Source organism: Pteropus vampyrus, unplaced genomic scaffold (genome assembly GCF_000151845.1).
Source record: "Pteropus vampyrus isolate Shadow unplaced genomic scaffold, Pvam_2.0 Scaffold388, whole genome shotgun sequence".
In the NCBI taxonomy this organism is placed as follows: Eukaryota; Metazoa; Chordata; class Mammalia; order Chiroptera; family Pteropodidae; genus Pteropus; species Pteropus vampyrus.
Window position 1 is genome coordinate 562,393 of NW_011889169.1, and position 17,442 is coordinate 579,834.

Genomic DNA, 17,442 nt, shown 5'->3' on the forward strand with positions numbered 1-17,442 from the left:
TGTAGTTTCTCTATTATTGACATACTCCACCAAAGCAGTTCTCTTGCTACAGTTGATGAATGTATGACATATTATAATCACCCAAGTTTATAGTTTATATTATGGTTCATTCTTGGTGTTGTGCTTTCTATGTTTAGACAAATGTATTGTGACATAATGATGATATGGATTCATCATTATGATATCATAGAAATATCCACTGTGTCCCACCTATTAATCTATCCCTCCACTCCAATCCCTGACAATGCTATTGTCTCCATAGTTTTTCCTTTTAACGAATGTCATAAAGTTGTAATCATACAGTTTGTGTCTTTTTGAGATTGGCTTCTTCCACTTAGTAATATGCATTTGCATTTTTCACGCTAACTGTGCTCCCTGGCCAAAGGGACTGCTGATTTGTTTTCACAGGTGGGAGGAGCCACTGACTGGCCTCTCTGGGCAAGGTTACTAGCTGGGATGTGCTCCATTGCCAAGATCCACTCACCGATTACTGCGAGACCTGCTTCCTTTTTTATTCCAGTTGCCTTCATGTGGTCTACGTTTGTCAATTGCCCCAGGGTTCTCCAAGACAGAAGTGGGCCTACAAAGAGTGTTCAAGAAATGCTGGGAAAACTGAATGTCTTCTTTGGGTTCTTTTTTCTCCACTGGAGAAATTGTAGGCCCAGGGGATCACTCTTGGTATGGTGCCATCCTGGCCTGGGAGGGTGGGAGTTGTAGTCAAAGTGAACCTGCCCCTCTTACCCTTTTAATAAAGATTTTTTTGGTTTTTATACTCTATGCCTCACTCCATCTTCTGAGATTTAAAAAAAAATTTTTTTTCTGTGCATTGTTACTAATTTGTATTTCTGTGAGAACTAGATCTAGATATAAGGACCTCCTATATCACCATCTTGCTTACTTCAACAGCAAAAGTGCATTTTGGGGATATCAGTATGGTTGCAAAGTAGAGACTGAATCTGAGTGGGTTCATAGGAGTGACAGTGGGCTGGAGAGAATGGAAGACCTTTGAGTAGAAAGAATATTCAGAACAATTCTGTGTAAGGTGTAAAGGAAGGATCATAGAAGTGCTGTTCAGTTTTCCTTTAATACTTTCCTTTCCACCTTCTCTCATGAACTTACTCCTACTTATCTCTCAAGTCTCTGCTTAATTGTAATTTCTAAAGCAAGGCTCTTTAAGCCCTGGATTACTGTTGATCCCTTTATTTTAAGCATTTAATTAATTAATTAGTTAATTAATTAGATATTTATTGAGCATGTATCATGTTCTAGAAACTGTCTTAGGTGCTAGTAATATAGCAAATACCATAGGCAGTGTCTGCCATCATGGAGCTTACATTAATTGGTCTTTAAAATATGAGCAAAACCAGATAGTCTTATCTTCATAAAACTTTTGTTGAAGGAGGCATATAGGGAATCAAATCTCTGTAACATTTAGGAAGGGGGCATATAGGGAATCAAATCTCTGTAAAATTTAGATGCCACTAATGTGCACAGTTAGGTGATTTTCACCAGCATTGATGTTGGCCTTTTTCCATACAGATGGGCTCATAAAATAATAATATTTGGGCTGTTAAGATATTGACAAGAGGGTAGACGAAGTGATGAATCATGGAGTTGAGGTTCATAAAGAAAAGTGAGGAAAGATCTGTTTGGCACATGGAACGTATTTGAGTAAGGGAGTATGTCTTGATAAATTCAAAGAGAAGCTGTTTTATAATAACAAAATGAGGAAGCTGAACATGTGTGTGGGTGTAATCAGGGTGGTGTTAGGCAGAATGGGTTCAATTCAGCTTACACTGCTGACGCATTAATGAGACTCTCGAAAAGTTATTTCATACCTCTGAGCCTCACTTTTCTAATTTTAAAAAGGCTGAAAAAACAAAATTGTGGCATATTTATACAGTAGACTACTAATGAGCAATATAAAAAGGAGCTACTGATACACACAACAACAGGGATGAATCTCAATGATGCTGATGAAGGAAGCCATACGGAAAAGAGTACATACTATGCAATTCCATTTATATTAAATTCTTGAAAATGTAAACTGATCTCTAGTGAAAAAATACAGGCCATTCGTTGTCCAGGGCTAGAAGTCTAGGGTGGAGGGAGGTGTGGACCGCAAAGGTACATGAGGAATATTTTCAGAGATGATGGAAATGTTCTGTACCTTGATTGTGGTGGTGGTTTTGTGTGTGTATACAGCTGCCAAACTCATCCAGTTGTATACTTTAAATGGCTGCACTTCAGTGTACATAAATTATACCTGAATAAAGTAGATATTTTTTAAGTCCAAAAAAGTGCTAGTAATGACACCAAACCCAAGTGTTATAAGTTTTAAGTGTGATAACTTAAGTGGAAGTACTCAGGACTTGGTTGGTGCCCACAGAATATTAGCTCATCTCTCCTTGATGCCACCTTGCTTTCTGCCTTTATTCAGTCCCTTTCCCCGTCCCTATTGTTAGAGTCCTAACAGGGTTATTGTCCCATGGGGAAAAAAAGGAATATAAAAGTGTCCTGAAAAGATAGATTAAGGAACTAAAAGATAAGAGACATTAGAAGAAGGGCTTAGCAGTAAGGTCAGTTCCTTCCTTTAGGTTATATGACTCTAGGGTGATTTCAGTGATCAAGATAGTCCAGTGGAAAGTAAGATGAACTCTTTAAGGAGCTTCTAATAACCTTTCTTTCTGATTGGACAGATCTTAAACTACTTAACCTGTGACTTATCTCTCCTACTAATGGGCCCTCATCCTGGGCACAGCATGATATGCATGTAACCACTTATGTTTATACACTTCTGCTTGGTACAGAGAGCAAAGTTTTAGAAAAGATTTCCCCTAATCCCTTCAGCAAAGACAGTGCAGCATGTCTTATGTGTGTTACTGAGATTATGCATAGGTAATTGTAGGATGGATGCAAATATAAGTTCCTGTAACTTCCCAGAGGAGAAAACTATGTGTATGTCAGAAACAAGATAGATTAATTTATAAAACTATGCAATAGCATCATAAGCAGTTGAATACATGTAATAGCTCTATTTGTTTTGGAACAACAAACTAGTTTTTTGAATTGCAATAGCAAATATAAAGAAAACATAACATTTTAGTACAATACAGTATATATTGGTACTTTAGTTCCAAACAGTTGGAGTCCTGATAGCCTAGCCACACAATTACTTTTTCATTCAGATTCTTGGATTACTTTGGTACAAAATGTTTTTTTTTTTTTTTTCTTCTCATTGAATGCTTGGGTATATCCAACAGAAATTGTTGTTCTTTCTTCTTGGAGATTATTTGTGAAACAACAAAAGAGTGTTTACTCATATATTTTTTGGTGCCTATTCCCCTTTGTAATAGACAATGGCACTTTTTAAAAAGCTGTCTAGCACCTTTCGACTCCCTCTATATTTTCAGAATGCTACATCTGTGGCAACTATGATCAATTTTCCTTTCAAATGCATGCTCCCTTTCCATAGTATAAAGTTGTCACTTGGAAGCAGTTGCCATTGTCTCATTCCTCTTGTATCTAAGTGTGATTATATGATTTGTTCTTAATAATGGAACATGAGGTGAAGTGATTGGTATTACTTCCCGGAAGAGGCTTTTATTTATCTTATTTATTTGTATTTTTAAAAATTATTTTTATTTATTTTTTAATTTTTTTCAATTATAGTTGACATACAATATTATATTAGTTTCAGGTGTACAACACAGTGATTGGCTGTATAACTTTTGACGTGATGACCCCAATAAATCCAGTACCCATCTGACACCATACATAGTTATTACAATGCTACTGACTATATTGACCATACCATCCTCTACATCCCCATGACTATTTTGTAATTACCTATTTGTACCTCTCAATCCCCACCCCCACTCCCCAATTTGATAGCCATCAAAATGCTATCTGTACCTATGAGCTTGTTGCAATTGTTCGTTTGTTTATCCTGTTCTCTAGATTCCCCATATGACATTTGTCTTTCTCTGTCTGACTTACTCCATTCAGCACAACACCCTCCATGTTGTTGTAGATGGCAAGATTTCATCCTTTTTTATGGCTGAGTAATATTCCATTGTGTATATATACATATATATCTCAATGTGTGTGTATATATATAAATATATGTATGTATATATCTATATCTACATCTATTTATGTGTATATAGATATCTGTGTGTGTGTGTGTGTGTGTGTGTGTGTGTGTGTGTGTGTGTGTATTTATATTTATCTCCAATCATCCATTGATGGACACCCAGGTTGCCTCCATATCTTGACTACCGTAAATAATGCTGCAATGAACATATGGATTCACATGTCCTTTCAAAGTAGTGTTTTGGGTTTCTTCAGATAAAAACTCAGAAGTGGGATAGCTGGTTCCTGCTTTGTCTTCTGTTACAGCCTTTGTTTAAAGTCTATTTTGTCTGGCATAAGCATTGCTACTCCAGCTTTTTTTTTCCTGTTTGTTTCCATTTTCATGAAACATTTTTTTTTCATCCCTTTACTTTCAGTCCGTGGGTGTCTTTTGATCTGAATTGAGTCTTTTGTAGGTAGTGTATTTAAAGGTCTTGTTTTCTTATCCATTCGGCCACCCTATCTTTTGATTAGAGCATTTAATATTTTTACATTTAAAGTAATCGTTGATAAAATGTTGGAGAGGATGTGGAGAAAAAGGAACCCTCATACACTTCTGGTGGAACTGTGAATTGGTACAGCCACTGTGGAAAACAGTATGGAGGTTCCTCAAAAAACTAAGAGTTGATCTACCATATGACACAGCAATATCTCTACTGGATATTTACCCCAAAGACTTGAAAACTCATATCCGAAAAGATATTTGCACACCAATGTTCATTGCAGCATTATTCACAGTGGCCAGGACGTGGAAGCAACCGAAGTGTCCTACAATAGATGATTGACTAAAGAAGCTGTAGTACATATATACAATGGACTATTACTCAGCCATAAGAAGAGATGAAATATTGCCATTTGCGACAACATAGTTGGACCTCAAGATAATCATGCTAAGTGAAATAAGCTAGACAGAAAAGTTGAAAATCGTATGATATCACTTATATGTGGGATATAAACCTAAAAACAGCAAATGAACAGGACAAAGAAACAGAGAGTCATGGATAGGGACTATAGACTAGTGGTTACCAGAAGGTAAGGAGTGGAGAGAGAGGAGAGATAGATGGGGTAAAGGAGGTCAAATATGTGGTGACAGAAAGAAATCTAACTATGGAAGATAAACATACAGTGTAAACACATATATGCCTTACTGTTAAAGTGTACAGCTGAAACTTATTGAATTTCATTAACCAATATCACTATAAAAATAACTTAATTAAAAATAAAGTAATCATTGCTAGATATGTAGTTATCGCCATTTTGTTATTCATATTTTTTATTTTGTTTCTTTCTTAAAAAAAGTCTCTAACATTTCCTGTAATACTGATTTGGTAATGATGAACTCCTTTAGTGTTTTGTTTGTTTGTTTGTTTGTTTTGTTTTGTTTAGGAAGCTCTTTATCTGTCCTTCAATTCTAAATGATAGCTTTGCTGGGTAATCTTGGTTGTAGGTCCTTGCTTTTCATCATTTTGAATATTTCTTGCTAATCTCTTTCAGCCTGCAAAGTTTTTGTTGAGAAACCATCTGACAGTCTTATGGGAGTTCCCTTTTAGGTAACTAAACTGCTTTTCTCTTGCTTTTAAGAGTCTCTCTTTGTCTTTAACATTTATCATTTTTATTATGAAACGACTTGATGTGGGTCTCTTTGGTTTCATCTTGTTTGGATCTGTGCTTCCTGGGTTTGTAAGTCTATTTCTTTCACCAGGTTAGGGAAGTTTTCAGTCATTATTTCTTGAAATAGGTTTACAATTCCTTACTCTCTCTTCTCCTTCTGGTTCCCCTATGATGCAAATGTTGTTACACTTGATGTCCCAGAGGCTCCTTAAACTATCCTCATTTTTTGGATTTTTTTTCTTGTTGCTGTTCTGAATGGATGTTTTCTGCTACTTTATCTTCCAAATTGCTGATTTGATCTTCTGCTTCATCTAATCTACCATTGAGTCCCTCTAATAAATTCTTCATTTCTGACTGGTTCTTTTTTATGTTTTCTATCTCCACTTTTATGTTCTATCTCTTTGTCAAAGTTCTCATTGAGTTCATAAACTCTTCCTCTAATTTCATTGAGAATGCTTATGTGAAATGTTTTGAACTCTGCATCTGGTAGATTGCGTGTCTCTGTTTTGTTTAGTTCTTTTTCTGGAGCTTTGTTCTGTTCTTTCATTTGGGATGTGTTTTCTTGTATCCTCCATTTTGCCTGCCTACTTGTGTTTGTTCCTATGTATTAGGTAAGGTTCCTATGTTTCCCAGTCTTAGTAGAGTGGCCTTATATAGTAGGTGTGCTGTAGGTCCCAGTTGCACAGCCTTCCCTGATCACCTGAGCCAGGTACTCCAGGTATGTCCCTTGTAAAGGTTGTGTGTGCCTCATGTTGTAGTTGAGCCTTGGTTGCTAATTGCTTGTAAATGGGAGGGACTGACCCTTGGGCTGATTGGTTATGATGGCTAGCCGTGACCAGTGGAGAAGCTGTTGTGCAAGGGCTGACCCTATAGAGCAGGATTCAGTTTAGCAGGCTCTGGTGCCTGCCTTGTCTGCCCTTTGAGTGTGTCATCCTCAGATGTGACCCTGGGTAGTGTTCCTAGTGTTCGGCTCAGTCTGAAGCTGGACACCAGATGTTCAGGCTGAGGCCTCCTTGGGGGTGGGGGGGGGCCATGCTGCAGGCCAAGTTCAGCTACAGCCTGTGCCCTGCCCAGGGCCACATGGAATGAGCCACCAAGTAATCTGCAGATGGCTACCACCCACACTGGGCTTGGAAGTGCCTTGAGAGACCAAGCCACAAACCAAGGCCTGCTGCCACTAGTGCAGGGCTTGGGGCTGCTCAGCAAGGGGTACAGGGCACACCAAGGCCAAATGCTGCTTGTTTAGGTTTCGTGATCCTTTGAGAGATTTTAGGAAAGTCTGCAGCATGAGCCATGATAGGCTATTTGTATGAAAAATTCACTGAAAGTAGCTCGGTGGCCTGCGTGTTGGGCGGGTTGGGGTCTCAGGGAATCACCAGGCAGAGTAACCAGTGTTAGCTACTTTGATGGAGACTCAGATATGGCAGCCACCTGGGTCTGCGAGCCCAGTTGGGGAGGGCTCAAAAAAAGAATAACGGCCTTTGCCAGCACATCTGTCTGAGAGAAAGCTGCCCCTCCAGCCCTTGCCCTGAAGCCAACAACTTGGTTCCTCTCCATATGTCCATGGCACCTTTCAAGCTGTCTCCCCAGCGCTGGAGCTTGGAGTGAGTGAGTCTGTCACCAAGTAAGTTCGCGTGTGGGCCCTTTAAGAGGAAAGTCTGTGACTATCTCAGTTCTTCATCTCATTCAGCCACAATCTCTGCTGGTTTTCATAGGCAGAAGTTGTAGGGACTTCTTTTCCTGACACTGTAACCCTGGATTGGGGAGCCTGGTGTGAGGCCAGGACCCCTCGCTCTTTTGGCGAGAGCATCTCCACAACCAAGATTTTTCTCCCAATTCTCAACCACCATGTGTGGGTGTTGGACCGGCCCATTTCACATCTCTGTCCTTCCTATCAGTCTCCAGATGGCCTATTCTGTGTGTCCCTGGTTGGACTTCTGTTCAGCTAGACTTTAGGTGACTCCCAATAATGGCTATTTTGTAGTTTAGTTGTAATTTTGATATGGTTGTGAGAGGAGGCAAGCTCAGCATTTACCTACTCCACCATCATGACTAAAAGCTGCTAATTTTCTGGGAAAAAAAGCTTTTAAAAATGAGAGATGATTTTCTTATGTTTCCATACATTTGCACCAACAGTCTGGACCACATTGATCTGTTTATGAGTGAAAAATAAAGCAAGTGTATGAAGTTATTAAATGATCAGGATTGAGGTCTAGCAGTGGGAGATGTGGATCCAGGTGGGAAGGCTGTACATATATGATGGTGATCTCTACAAGTGAGATTCTCGCAATGTCTTTCTGCAATGTAGCTAATGTCAACCCAAATCCCTGTGCTACTGCACATCATAACAGTCCTTGTTGGGCTAGATCAGGAGAGACTCTTATATTAGGTAGTAGAGTGGCATAATGCATTTCACAAGAACATAATATTTTACGATAATCTACCACTACATCAGGGAGCACATGAATGTCCTAGAGCACCCTCTAGGGGTGTCGCAGGATTTTTTTCAGGTCTACCTTGTTTCTTGAAGGATGAATCCTAGTCTTTTCTTTATTGTAGATCTTATTTTCCTAAGTGCTATGGGCAGTGTGTTTGGCCTTCACTTTCCTAGTTGTATACTTCTAGATTAGTTCAGTTTAATTTTTATATACAATTATATAGTGTTTTGTCATTTAAAAAAACACAATGGATTATATGTAAAACTATGCCAAAAAAAATAATCACTCCGGTTGTTGGAACACACGATTAGTGGTAGGGAGGCCAGGAAAGAGAGATCTGCAAGAACAAGCAGGAGGTAATGAAGGATGAACCAGAGAGGATAAAGTGGACGTGGAGAGTGGGGCATGTGTGTGGAGAGTCTGGGGGTGGCCAGGAGAGGGAAAGCTGAGGATGAAACTTTTAGGTATCTGGTTCAGTCACTAGTGTATGTGGTAAGGATACAATTCACTCTCCCTCCCAATGATCATTTCTGATGCTCCTGTTCCTTTTGGGAAAAGCTGTCTTCTATCTGGTATCATTTCCCTTTAGCCCTTTGACATTTATGGTAGCATAGGTCTGCGGGTGATGACTGATAAAATAATCTCAGAATATATTTATTTTATTTTTAATTCTTGAATGATATTTTTACTGGATGTAGAATTCTGAGTTGACTGTTATTTTTTTCTTTTAGCATATATTGTCCTGCTCTCTTCTGGTTGCTAAGTTTACTGAAGAGAAATCAGCTATTAATCAGATTGTTATTCCCTGTAGAAATACATCAGATTTTTCTTGCTGTTTTCAAGATTTTCTCACAGCATCTGTGAGTTACAACATCTTGTCTATAATGGGCTTCAGTGTGGGCTTCTTGGTGTTTATTCTACTTGGTGTTTGATTAACAATTATATCTGCAAATTTTTATTTTTTATTAAATTTAAGAAAATCTTAACTTTTTTTTCCTGCCTCATTCTTTCTCTCTCCTACTTCTGTCATTTCAATTACATATGTGCTTCACTTTTTGGTAACTAACAGGTTCATAAGTTCATTCATTTAAAAAAAATCTTCATTTTTCACCTTGGATAATTTCTACTGATCTATTTTCAAATTCATGTCTTTTTCCCTCTCATATTTGTACACTTTTTAGATTCATCCAGGGAATTTTTTTAATTTCAGAAATTGAATTTTTAATTCTATAAATCCATTTGGTTCTTTCCTGATCGTTTCTATTTTTTCTTTGTTGAAACTTCCCATTTCTTGGCTGAAAATTTTCATTAAAAACACATTATGTTTTGCTTCATTATGGTTAGTTATAATAATTGCTTCAAACTCTTTGTCTATTAGTTCTAATGTCTCATTTTCTCATGGTTGGTTTCAGTTGATTTTATTTTCTCTTGATAATGTGTTTCATTAAAAAAATTCTTCACATGCTGTGCAATTTTGGATTGTATTCTGCACATCATGGGTGTAAATTATGGAAAGTTTGCATTCTGATATATTTCTCTAGTATTTTTCCTTTATTTTACCAGTAATTTTCCTGGCTGTACTTGAGCTGCAAACTCTGTTTCTTGTGCAACAGCTCTAGTCTCATGTCTTCTCCTTCTCCTTCCCCTCCCCCTCCCCCTCCCCCTGCTCCTTCTCTCTCTCTAATGTCCATCAAGAGATGAATGGAGAAGTAAATTTACTCCTTTGTATTAAAATGAATTATTGATATATGTTCCAATATGTATGAATTTGAAACTAATTATACTGAGTTAAAGAAACCATACTAAAAAGGAGTATATACTATACGATTTTATTTATGTAACATTTTACAAAGCAAACAAATCTATAATGACAAGATGAAAATCAGTTTTTGACTGGATGAGAGGTGGAGAGAGTCAGGAGATTGGAATTACAAAGGGTCAGGGGGAAATGTTTTAGGGTGACGGTATATTCATTATCTTGATTGTGGTGATGGTTTCACAGATATATACATGTCATACTTATAATTTTGTACACTTTAAATAAGTGCAGTTTATTGTTTACCAATTGCACTTTTGAAAACTTTTTTTTTTTTTAAAAAAAACAGACCACCACCATTACTAGCAGCAACAATAAACAGAACTTAGTGCATTAAAATTTTTCTGAGAGGCATCTTTAGTGTCTGTTTTCTAAAGGACTTACGTTATTGTACAATCACATTAGCTTTGTCCTTTATTTTGCTTTCATTTATTAATTTCCCCCTAACCAGTTCTTGTAGAGTATTTTTGTTGTTAATTTTTAGTTGCTTTGTTTATTTGACATCAGATAGGTATTTCTTATCTTCGAGTAAAATGTCTCCAATATAGACACATGTCTAATATAACTTGTGGTCCATACATGGTGCCCAATAAATATTCTATTACCTATAACACTTTTAGTGCTATGATAGATAAGAGTTTATTAAAAGAACAACATTCTTAAGTGGTAGGCCAATATTTCAAAAAGGGTTTGGCTCTTTGGACTATTTTTCCCCCTTCTTTTTAGAACTTGTGTTATTTTTTGCTGAAATATTTTAAGTTAAATTACAAACACCATGATATTCATTCCTACATATCTCAGTAAACATTTTTGAAAAATAAGAGTATTTGCCAACATAGCCAACATAATATAATCATATAATATAATCACATTCAGCAAAATTAATAACATTTATTTGATAGCATTTACAGCTCATTCCATTTACAAATATATCCAATTGTTCCCCCAATTTTCTTTTTTACACCACTGGTTTGTTCAAATTAAGATTCCCTCCAGGACCAGTCAATTTAGACCTTTCTTGTAACATAGCTTTTGCTTGATGTGGGTGTGCTAGGGGTGTGTTTGAGACAACTTACCTCTCCATTGAAGTGATTTTTAATTTCAGAAGATATAATTGTGTATACAAATTTGTTGACAGTTGCCTGCAAGGGTAAAAAATATATAGAATAGTCTCTAGATCTTTTGAATTTTTTAAAATTTTCTCCAACATTAGAGAACTCTTTTGTTAATATTTTTAAAGTCTCTTGATGTCCATGGACACCTGGCAGCACAACTACAGGAACGTGATGTTCATCACTTCCAGGGAGCTCTTTGACGTTTTGGAATGTCTGGACAGCTAGAAAGAGAATTTGCTTTGACCACTAGGTGGTACTTGAAATCCAGAATACCTGAATTTGACACTTGAATGAAAAGCACTGAAAACTGGGGCTAGCTATTTAAGCGATTTTTGATGGAAGAAAGAGGAAAGACGCATGATCACAATGGGTTTTGCAAGGATTGCAGGAATGTTGAATGAAGTATTTCAACTGCGAAAAATATTTCCAATATCTTCTGTTGCCTCTTGGTTTGACGGGAAGAGGATGGATTAAGAACACAATTTTGGCTAACCTGAAAGGTCATCCGTACTTTTTGAGGTATATCAATTTTATTGCTCCAAAATTTTAAAATTATCTTACAATTATTTTACAATTATTGTTTTATACCTAAAGTAAGCATCAGTAACTCTAGATGAGGTAGGTATTATGTTGAGCTTTTACCTACATACATAATTTTCTATTAATACATAGATGGGTTTTCAAAATAACATTTTGACACCAAAATTATTTTGGTAGAAAAAATTCCTTCATTTTTCTGAACATATGAAGGTATATGTGGAGTCCTTCTGTGAACACATGTTTTTTTCATTCAGTAGCTAGGTGTAAGTTGGCCTAGAGATATCTCTGATCTCTCTGGGATGTTCTATCAAAAGATAAAATATATCTCCGGTTTCGATTTTAAAACCTTGGAAAATTCTCAGAGAAAAAAACCCTGCATCTGAGTTATCACCAGGTTTACTTTCTGGACTAGAAGATACCAATTGTCCTGTGTGAACAAAGTATTAGTTCAGATTTGGCAGCTTGTTGGCAAAGTATGCATATCCCTTCTGACAGTACATGCTTATTGTGATGACTTGGCTCAATCTCCACTTTTATGTTTCCTATCGCTTTGTTGAAGTTCTCACTGAGATCACTGAGCATCCTTAAAACTAGCGTTTTGAACTCTGCTTCTGGTAGATTGCATGTCTCCATTTTATTTAGTTCTTTTTCTGGGGTTTACCTCTGTTCTTCAATTTGGGACATGTTTCTTTGTCTCCTTATTTTGGCTGCCTCCCTGTGTTTGTTTATATGAATTAGGTAGATCTGCTTTGTCTCCTGTTCTTGGTAGAGTGACCTTATGTAGTAAGTGTCCTGTGGGGCCCAGTGGCTCAGTCTCCCTGGGCACCTGAGCTGGGTGCTCCCGGTACGTCCTCTGTGTAGATTGTGTGTGCCCTCCTGTTGTAGTTGAGTCTTGATTGCTATTGGCATGTTAATGGAAGAGATTGACCCTTCAGGCTGATTCATTGTGACTGGCTGTGACTACAGTGGAGTAACTATTGGACAGGAGCTGACCATATGGATCAGGGTTCACATTAGTAGGGCTCTGGTGCCTGCCAAGTCTGTCCTTTGGGTGTCATTTGTGGACGTGGTTGGGTGGTAGTCTGGTGTGGTCTGGAGCTGGCCACTGGATATACTAGTTCTGAGGCCTCTTGGGAGGAGCTCTGGTGCAGGCTGAGGTCAGTCACTGCCTGTGCCCTCTCCAGGGCCACTTAGTAAGAGCTACACAGTGATTTGTAGATGGTTGCCACTTGTGCTGGGCTTGGGGCTGCTTAGCAAAAAGTACGGGGTATGCTGAGGCCAGATGCTGCTTATTTGGGATTTGTGAAACTTTGAGAGATTTTAGGAAAGTCTACAGTATGAGCTCAGACAGGCTGTTTGTATGAAAAAGCCACTGGAAGTGGCTTGGGTGGGCCCACAAGCTGGTTGGGTTGGGGTCTTAGGAAATCATCAGGATAGGGAGAACATTGTTAGCTAGGTTGATGAAGAATTAGATATGACACCCACCTGTGTGTGCAGGCTGGGTGAGGAGAGGGCTCAAAAAAGGAGGAATGGCATCTTCCAGCACTTCCGTCTGGGAGAAAGCTGCTTCTCTAGCTCTTGCCCTGAAGCCAGATAATTCAGTTTCTCCTCATATGACCCTGGCACCTTTTGAGCTGCTGCTCCAGCATTGGAGCTTACAGCGAGTGAATCTGTCAGTGACTAAGTCTGTATGTCAGTTTTTTAAGTGGAATGCCTAGGACTCCAGCCCCAGTACTCCACCTCTCACTTAGCCACCATCTCCACTGTTTTTCACAGCTATGGGCACTTCTCTTCGCAGAATTGGAACCCTGGGTTGGGGAGCCTGATGGGGAGCTTGGATCATTCACTCTTTAGCAGGGACTTCTGATTTTTAACTAGATATCCCTCCCGATTTTTAACTGCCACACGTGGATATGCAACTAGCCTGTTCCTCATCTCTGTCTCTTCTACCAGTCTCGACGTGGCTTCTTCTGTACATCCCTAGTTATAGAACTTCTGTGCAACTAGACTTCAGGCAATTCTCAATGATGGTTGCTCTGTAGTTTAGTTGTAATTCTGATGTGATTGTGGGAGGATGCGAGAGCACAGCGTTTACCTACTCTGCCATTTTGATAGCAAGACCTTTACTTATAGGTTCATGCTGGCCTGCGTTGATCTTAGCTCATTCTTTACTAGTTGTGTGACATTGGGCACATTACCAGTTTCCTTAATTGTGGTTTTCCAATTTGAAAAAGAGCGGTATTAATTTCTATTTCATAGTGCGTTTAGGTAATATAGAGGACTTAAATAATATAAATATATAGAATGAATTTGTCATCTAATAGGCACATATTAACAGTTCACAGAGCTGAGACCAGTGGCCTAGTACAAATCTAGTGGGGCCATCAGTCAATTCTCATCCCTCTCTTGACATATCAGCGGCATTTGATACACTCTCTTCTCCTTGATAAACTTAATTCACTCTGGTTACTGAGAAACACAATAAGTCATACACAACACTTATTCCTAACCCTAACCCTATGTTGTGATGTGAGTTTAACCATTAACATATATTTATACAGCCTTCACAAATTCCATTTTCTTCCAGGTAGTATCACAGAAAGAAATTTGGATGGGCCCTAGTTACTATAAATTCAAGGTTCTAGTGTCCAGAAATTGTGAAATGAAGTAAATTGTATTCTTCAGGATATGCTTAAATTAACTTTATTACTGTCTTGAGGTATTTTATTTTATTTTTTATTTTATTATTATTTTTAAATGGCTACAGCACCTGGTATTTTAGGTAGTCTCCCATCCAAGTACTAACCAGGCCTGACTCTGCTTAGCTTCCGAGATCAGACGAGATTGGACACGTTCATGGCCATAGACTTGAGGCATTTTATTTAGCAATAATTTGTTCAGTACTTGGCAATAATTCATCTGACAATTATGTACTAAGAATATAGCATGAGTTTTGTGTGTTAAGAACTCCATATTGAACAAAACCAGTGGCCTGCTCACAGATTATTCAAATAAACAAATAATTGGAACATAACATGATGTGACCACCAAGAAAAATATGTACAAGGAACAGTGGTAGCACAAAAAAGGGACTTTGCAGCTCTATTTAGTTGAGTCAGGGAATCTTTCACAGATGTGGAGAAAATTGAACTTGGTTTTAAAGGAAAATTAGGAGCTCAACAGGGCCAATTAGATGGATGGGATAGGCGAGCAAAATATAATTTGTTAAGAGAGATTTAAATGTCCAAAGAAGCAGGTTATGGAAGTAACAGGTTGGTAGGGGCACCCACACTAATTTGGCAGAAACATTAAGTGGCTCCAGAAAATGCCGTGGGAGAGGAGGGCAGGGACCAGTTCATGAGTCGAATACTGTTTCAAAGAGATGTGATTTTCTGAAAGACTTCAGCTGTAGAATTGAGTTGTACTGAATGAGAAACTCTGAAATAATATTAATTTATCTAGCTGAACCTAAAAGTAATCTTACTCCTAGATGATTTTCTGGAAGTTTTATACATTAAAAAATATTATTGGATGGTTTATATGTCTACCTAGATTAGTTAACAATTTAATTAATCTTCTAAACCAGGTTACTTTTTTGAGTGAAAGGTGGCACTAGCTGATGGGACATTGGAAAAATAAGAATGAACTAGAATGTCCCACACAGACCAGACATATGACCAACAAACTTGACCCTCATGGGCTGATGGCCCGGGTGGAGAAATTATTGTTTCTCTGGAAGCTCATATCCTGAGGAAGGAGGAGTGGGTGTGATATGATGGAACATTCTGTGATTATGAACTCCATATTTGGGAATGTAGGTGGAGGTAGACTTGGATTTTCTGTTTATTCATGTGGATTAAAATGAGAGCTCGGAATGCTGATAGCATCAAAACTCTGGCTCATCTTGAAGGATTCTGTGTGACACAGATTACGGGACAAAGAAATCCTGCTGCCTATTTTCTTGAGAAGTCTGTAAACATGAAGCTGTTTCTGGTTCTCATTATTCTGCTGTTTGAGGTACCAACAGGTAACTTGTCCAAATGTACCATGAAATCCTAGGAGATGTTACTGTCCATAGGGATGGGGTCAGAGTATTCAAGATTGTTGGTATCTTGCCAATATCATAGAAAGTATCCTGGGTGCCTGACTTAAGTCTGTGTCTTAGAAGAGAGCATCTAGGGATGTAAAAATAGATCAGGGCCATACGCTCGGAAGTCCTGTCCAAAGGTAAATATGAGCCCATTATCTAAAATTATCTTTATAATGTACAACAAAATTTTCACCCAGGAACCTGGCCATCTCTTTTTCCATTCATTCATGTTTGGTCTATACTACAGCAGTAAGGAGAACAGGACAAGCTTTGGAGTCACATAGATGTGAAGTCAAAATATGTCTTCATCAGAGACTAGTTGTCTGAATGAGCTAATACTCCCTTTGAATCTCAGTTTCCTCATCTGTTAAGTGAGTATAATGGCTAAATTTTATAATAATTGTATTTCATGTGAGGATTACATGAGTTTACAAATGTGAAGCACCAAGTTCATGGTAGGAGCTCTGTCAGTGAGAGTTCCCTTCTCCCTTGCCACTGTAGGAAGGCATATGGTCTTTTTGGAGCTCTAAAAATACCTTTCTAACCTTCAAAGATGCTCCCTGGTTCTGGAATTTAAGATAGGGAGTACCTTGTGTTCGTTCTCCATCTTTATTCCATGAACTTGTATACAGGGGCAAATAAAGAACTGAAAACAGAAGATTTAGGACTTCAATGCAATACTCCATATAGATGACAATTTGGATCTCTAGGAAAAAAGGTATACATGGAATTGAGTTTGATCCCTGGGCAACACATTATTCTGAGACCAAAAAGAGGATGGAGAGAGGAGTGAGAGGAGTGAGGGGTGGGGGAGAGAGTGCAAGTGAGCAAGTGAGGTGGGGAGCAGGTTATGGAGAAGTTATAAAGGTTGAATAAGGGAAGAAGTTCTCAACAGCATTTACTGCTGAGACCCATGAAGTCTTGGTAGAGGGAGATTGCTGCTTCCCGTGTCAGTGTGAAACCCACTGACTGTTATACTCTTAAAAGTTAATTTGGTTTTTAATAGTGCCATGGTGACAAGTTGGTACTCTCTGAGGACACTGGACTGAGTAGGACTGAGGGAGTGCTGACTTTGGAGCATAGAAGATAGAGTCAGATTTGCCAGGATCCTAGGGGTTGAATATAGCTTCATTCAAGAACCATAAATTGTGCTCTTTCTTCACTTTTGTCATATAAGTTCTAATGTTCTCAGATCCAGTTGTGCATTGGCTAGGAGCTGGAGATTTGAATGTCCTTAATTTAGTATATTTTTCAAGGGGGAGGCTCTGAGCTTTCCCATATCAGCATAAAGTTTACTCTGGGACCACAGGAGGCCATAAGCATGTGGAGAATCACTCACCTTTTCCAGTCTGCTTCAGGAACTAATCTGGGTTCAATGTTGTTTCTTGTGCACAGATGCCGTGCGACCCAAAAAATGCTTTAACAATATAGCAGGCTACTGCAGGAAGAAATGTGAAATGGGGGAAATATCTGAAATATCATGTCTAAATGGGAAATTATGTTGTGTTAATGAAGGCAGAAACAAAAAACAGGAGGAAGCCAAAGATGTACTTCAGTTTCCATTGCTGTCCGATCAGAAGCTGGACTATGTCATTTTACCCACCATCACAGTTTTCACAATCCAACCGTAAATCAAGTGCTTGCTCCACTGGTCTCTACTCTTCCTAAATCAAAAGTGCCACCTAATACAACAGGCTG

General features: G+C 38.3%; 1 protein-coding gene across 1 annotated transcript; it reads left to right on the forward strand.

Moving 5' to 3' along the window:
• The first annotated feature begins 15,632 nt into the window (after positions 1 to 15,632).
• DEFB128 (defensin beta 128) lies at positions 15,633 to 17,375 on the forward strand. The gene is made up of 2 exons (XM_011380168.1): positions 15,633 to 15,681; positions 17,140 to 17,375. The coding sequence occupies exons 1-2, from the start codon at positions 15,633 to 15,635 to the stop codon at positions 17,373 to 17,375; spliced, it is 285 nt and encodes a 94-aa protein (XP_011378470.1).
• The last annotated feature ends 67 nt before the right edge of the window (positions 17,376 to 17,442 follow it).

Bases quoted from the DNA above. Each gene is read 5' to 3' on its own strand.
- DEFB128 (XM_011380168.1), top strand. From the start codon at position 15,633: ATGAAGCTGTTTCTGGTTCTCATTATTCTGCTGTTTGAGGTACCAACA. The intron at 15,682-17,139 runs GTAACTTGTCCA...TCTTGTGCACAG, and splicing joins GCTGTTTGAGGTACCAACAG to ATGCCGTGCGACCCAAAAAA.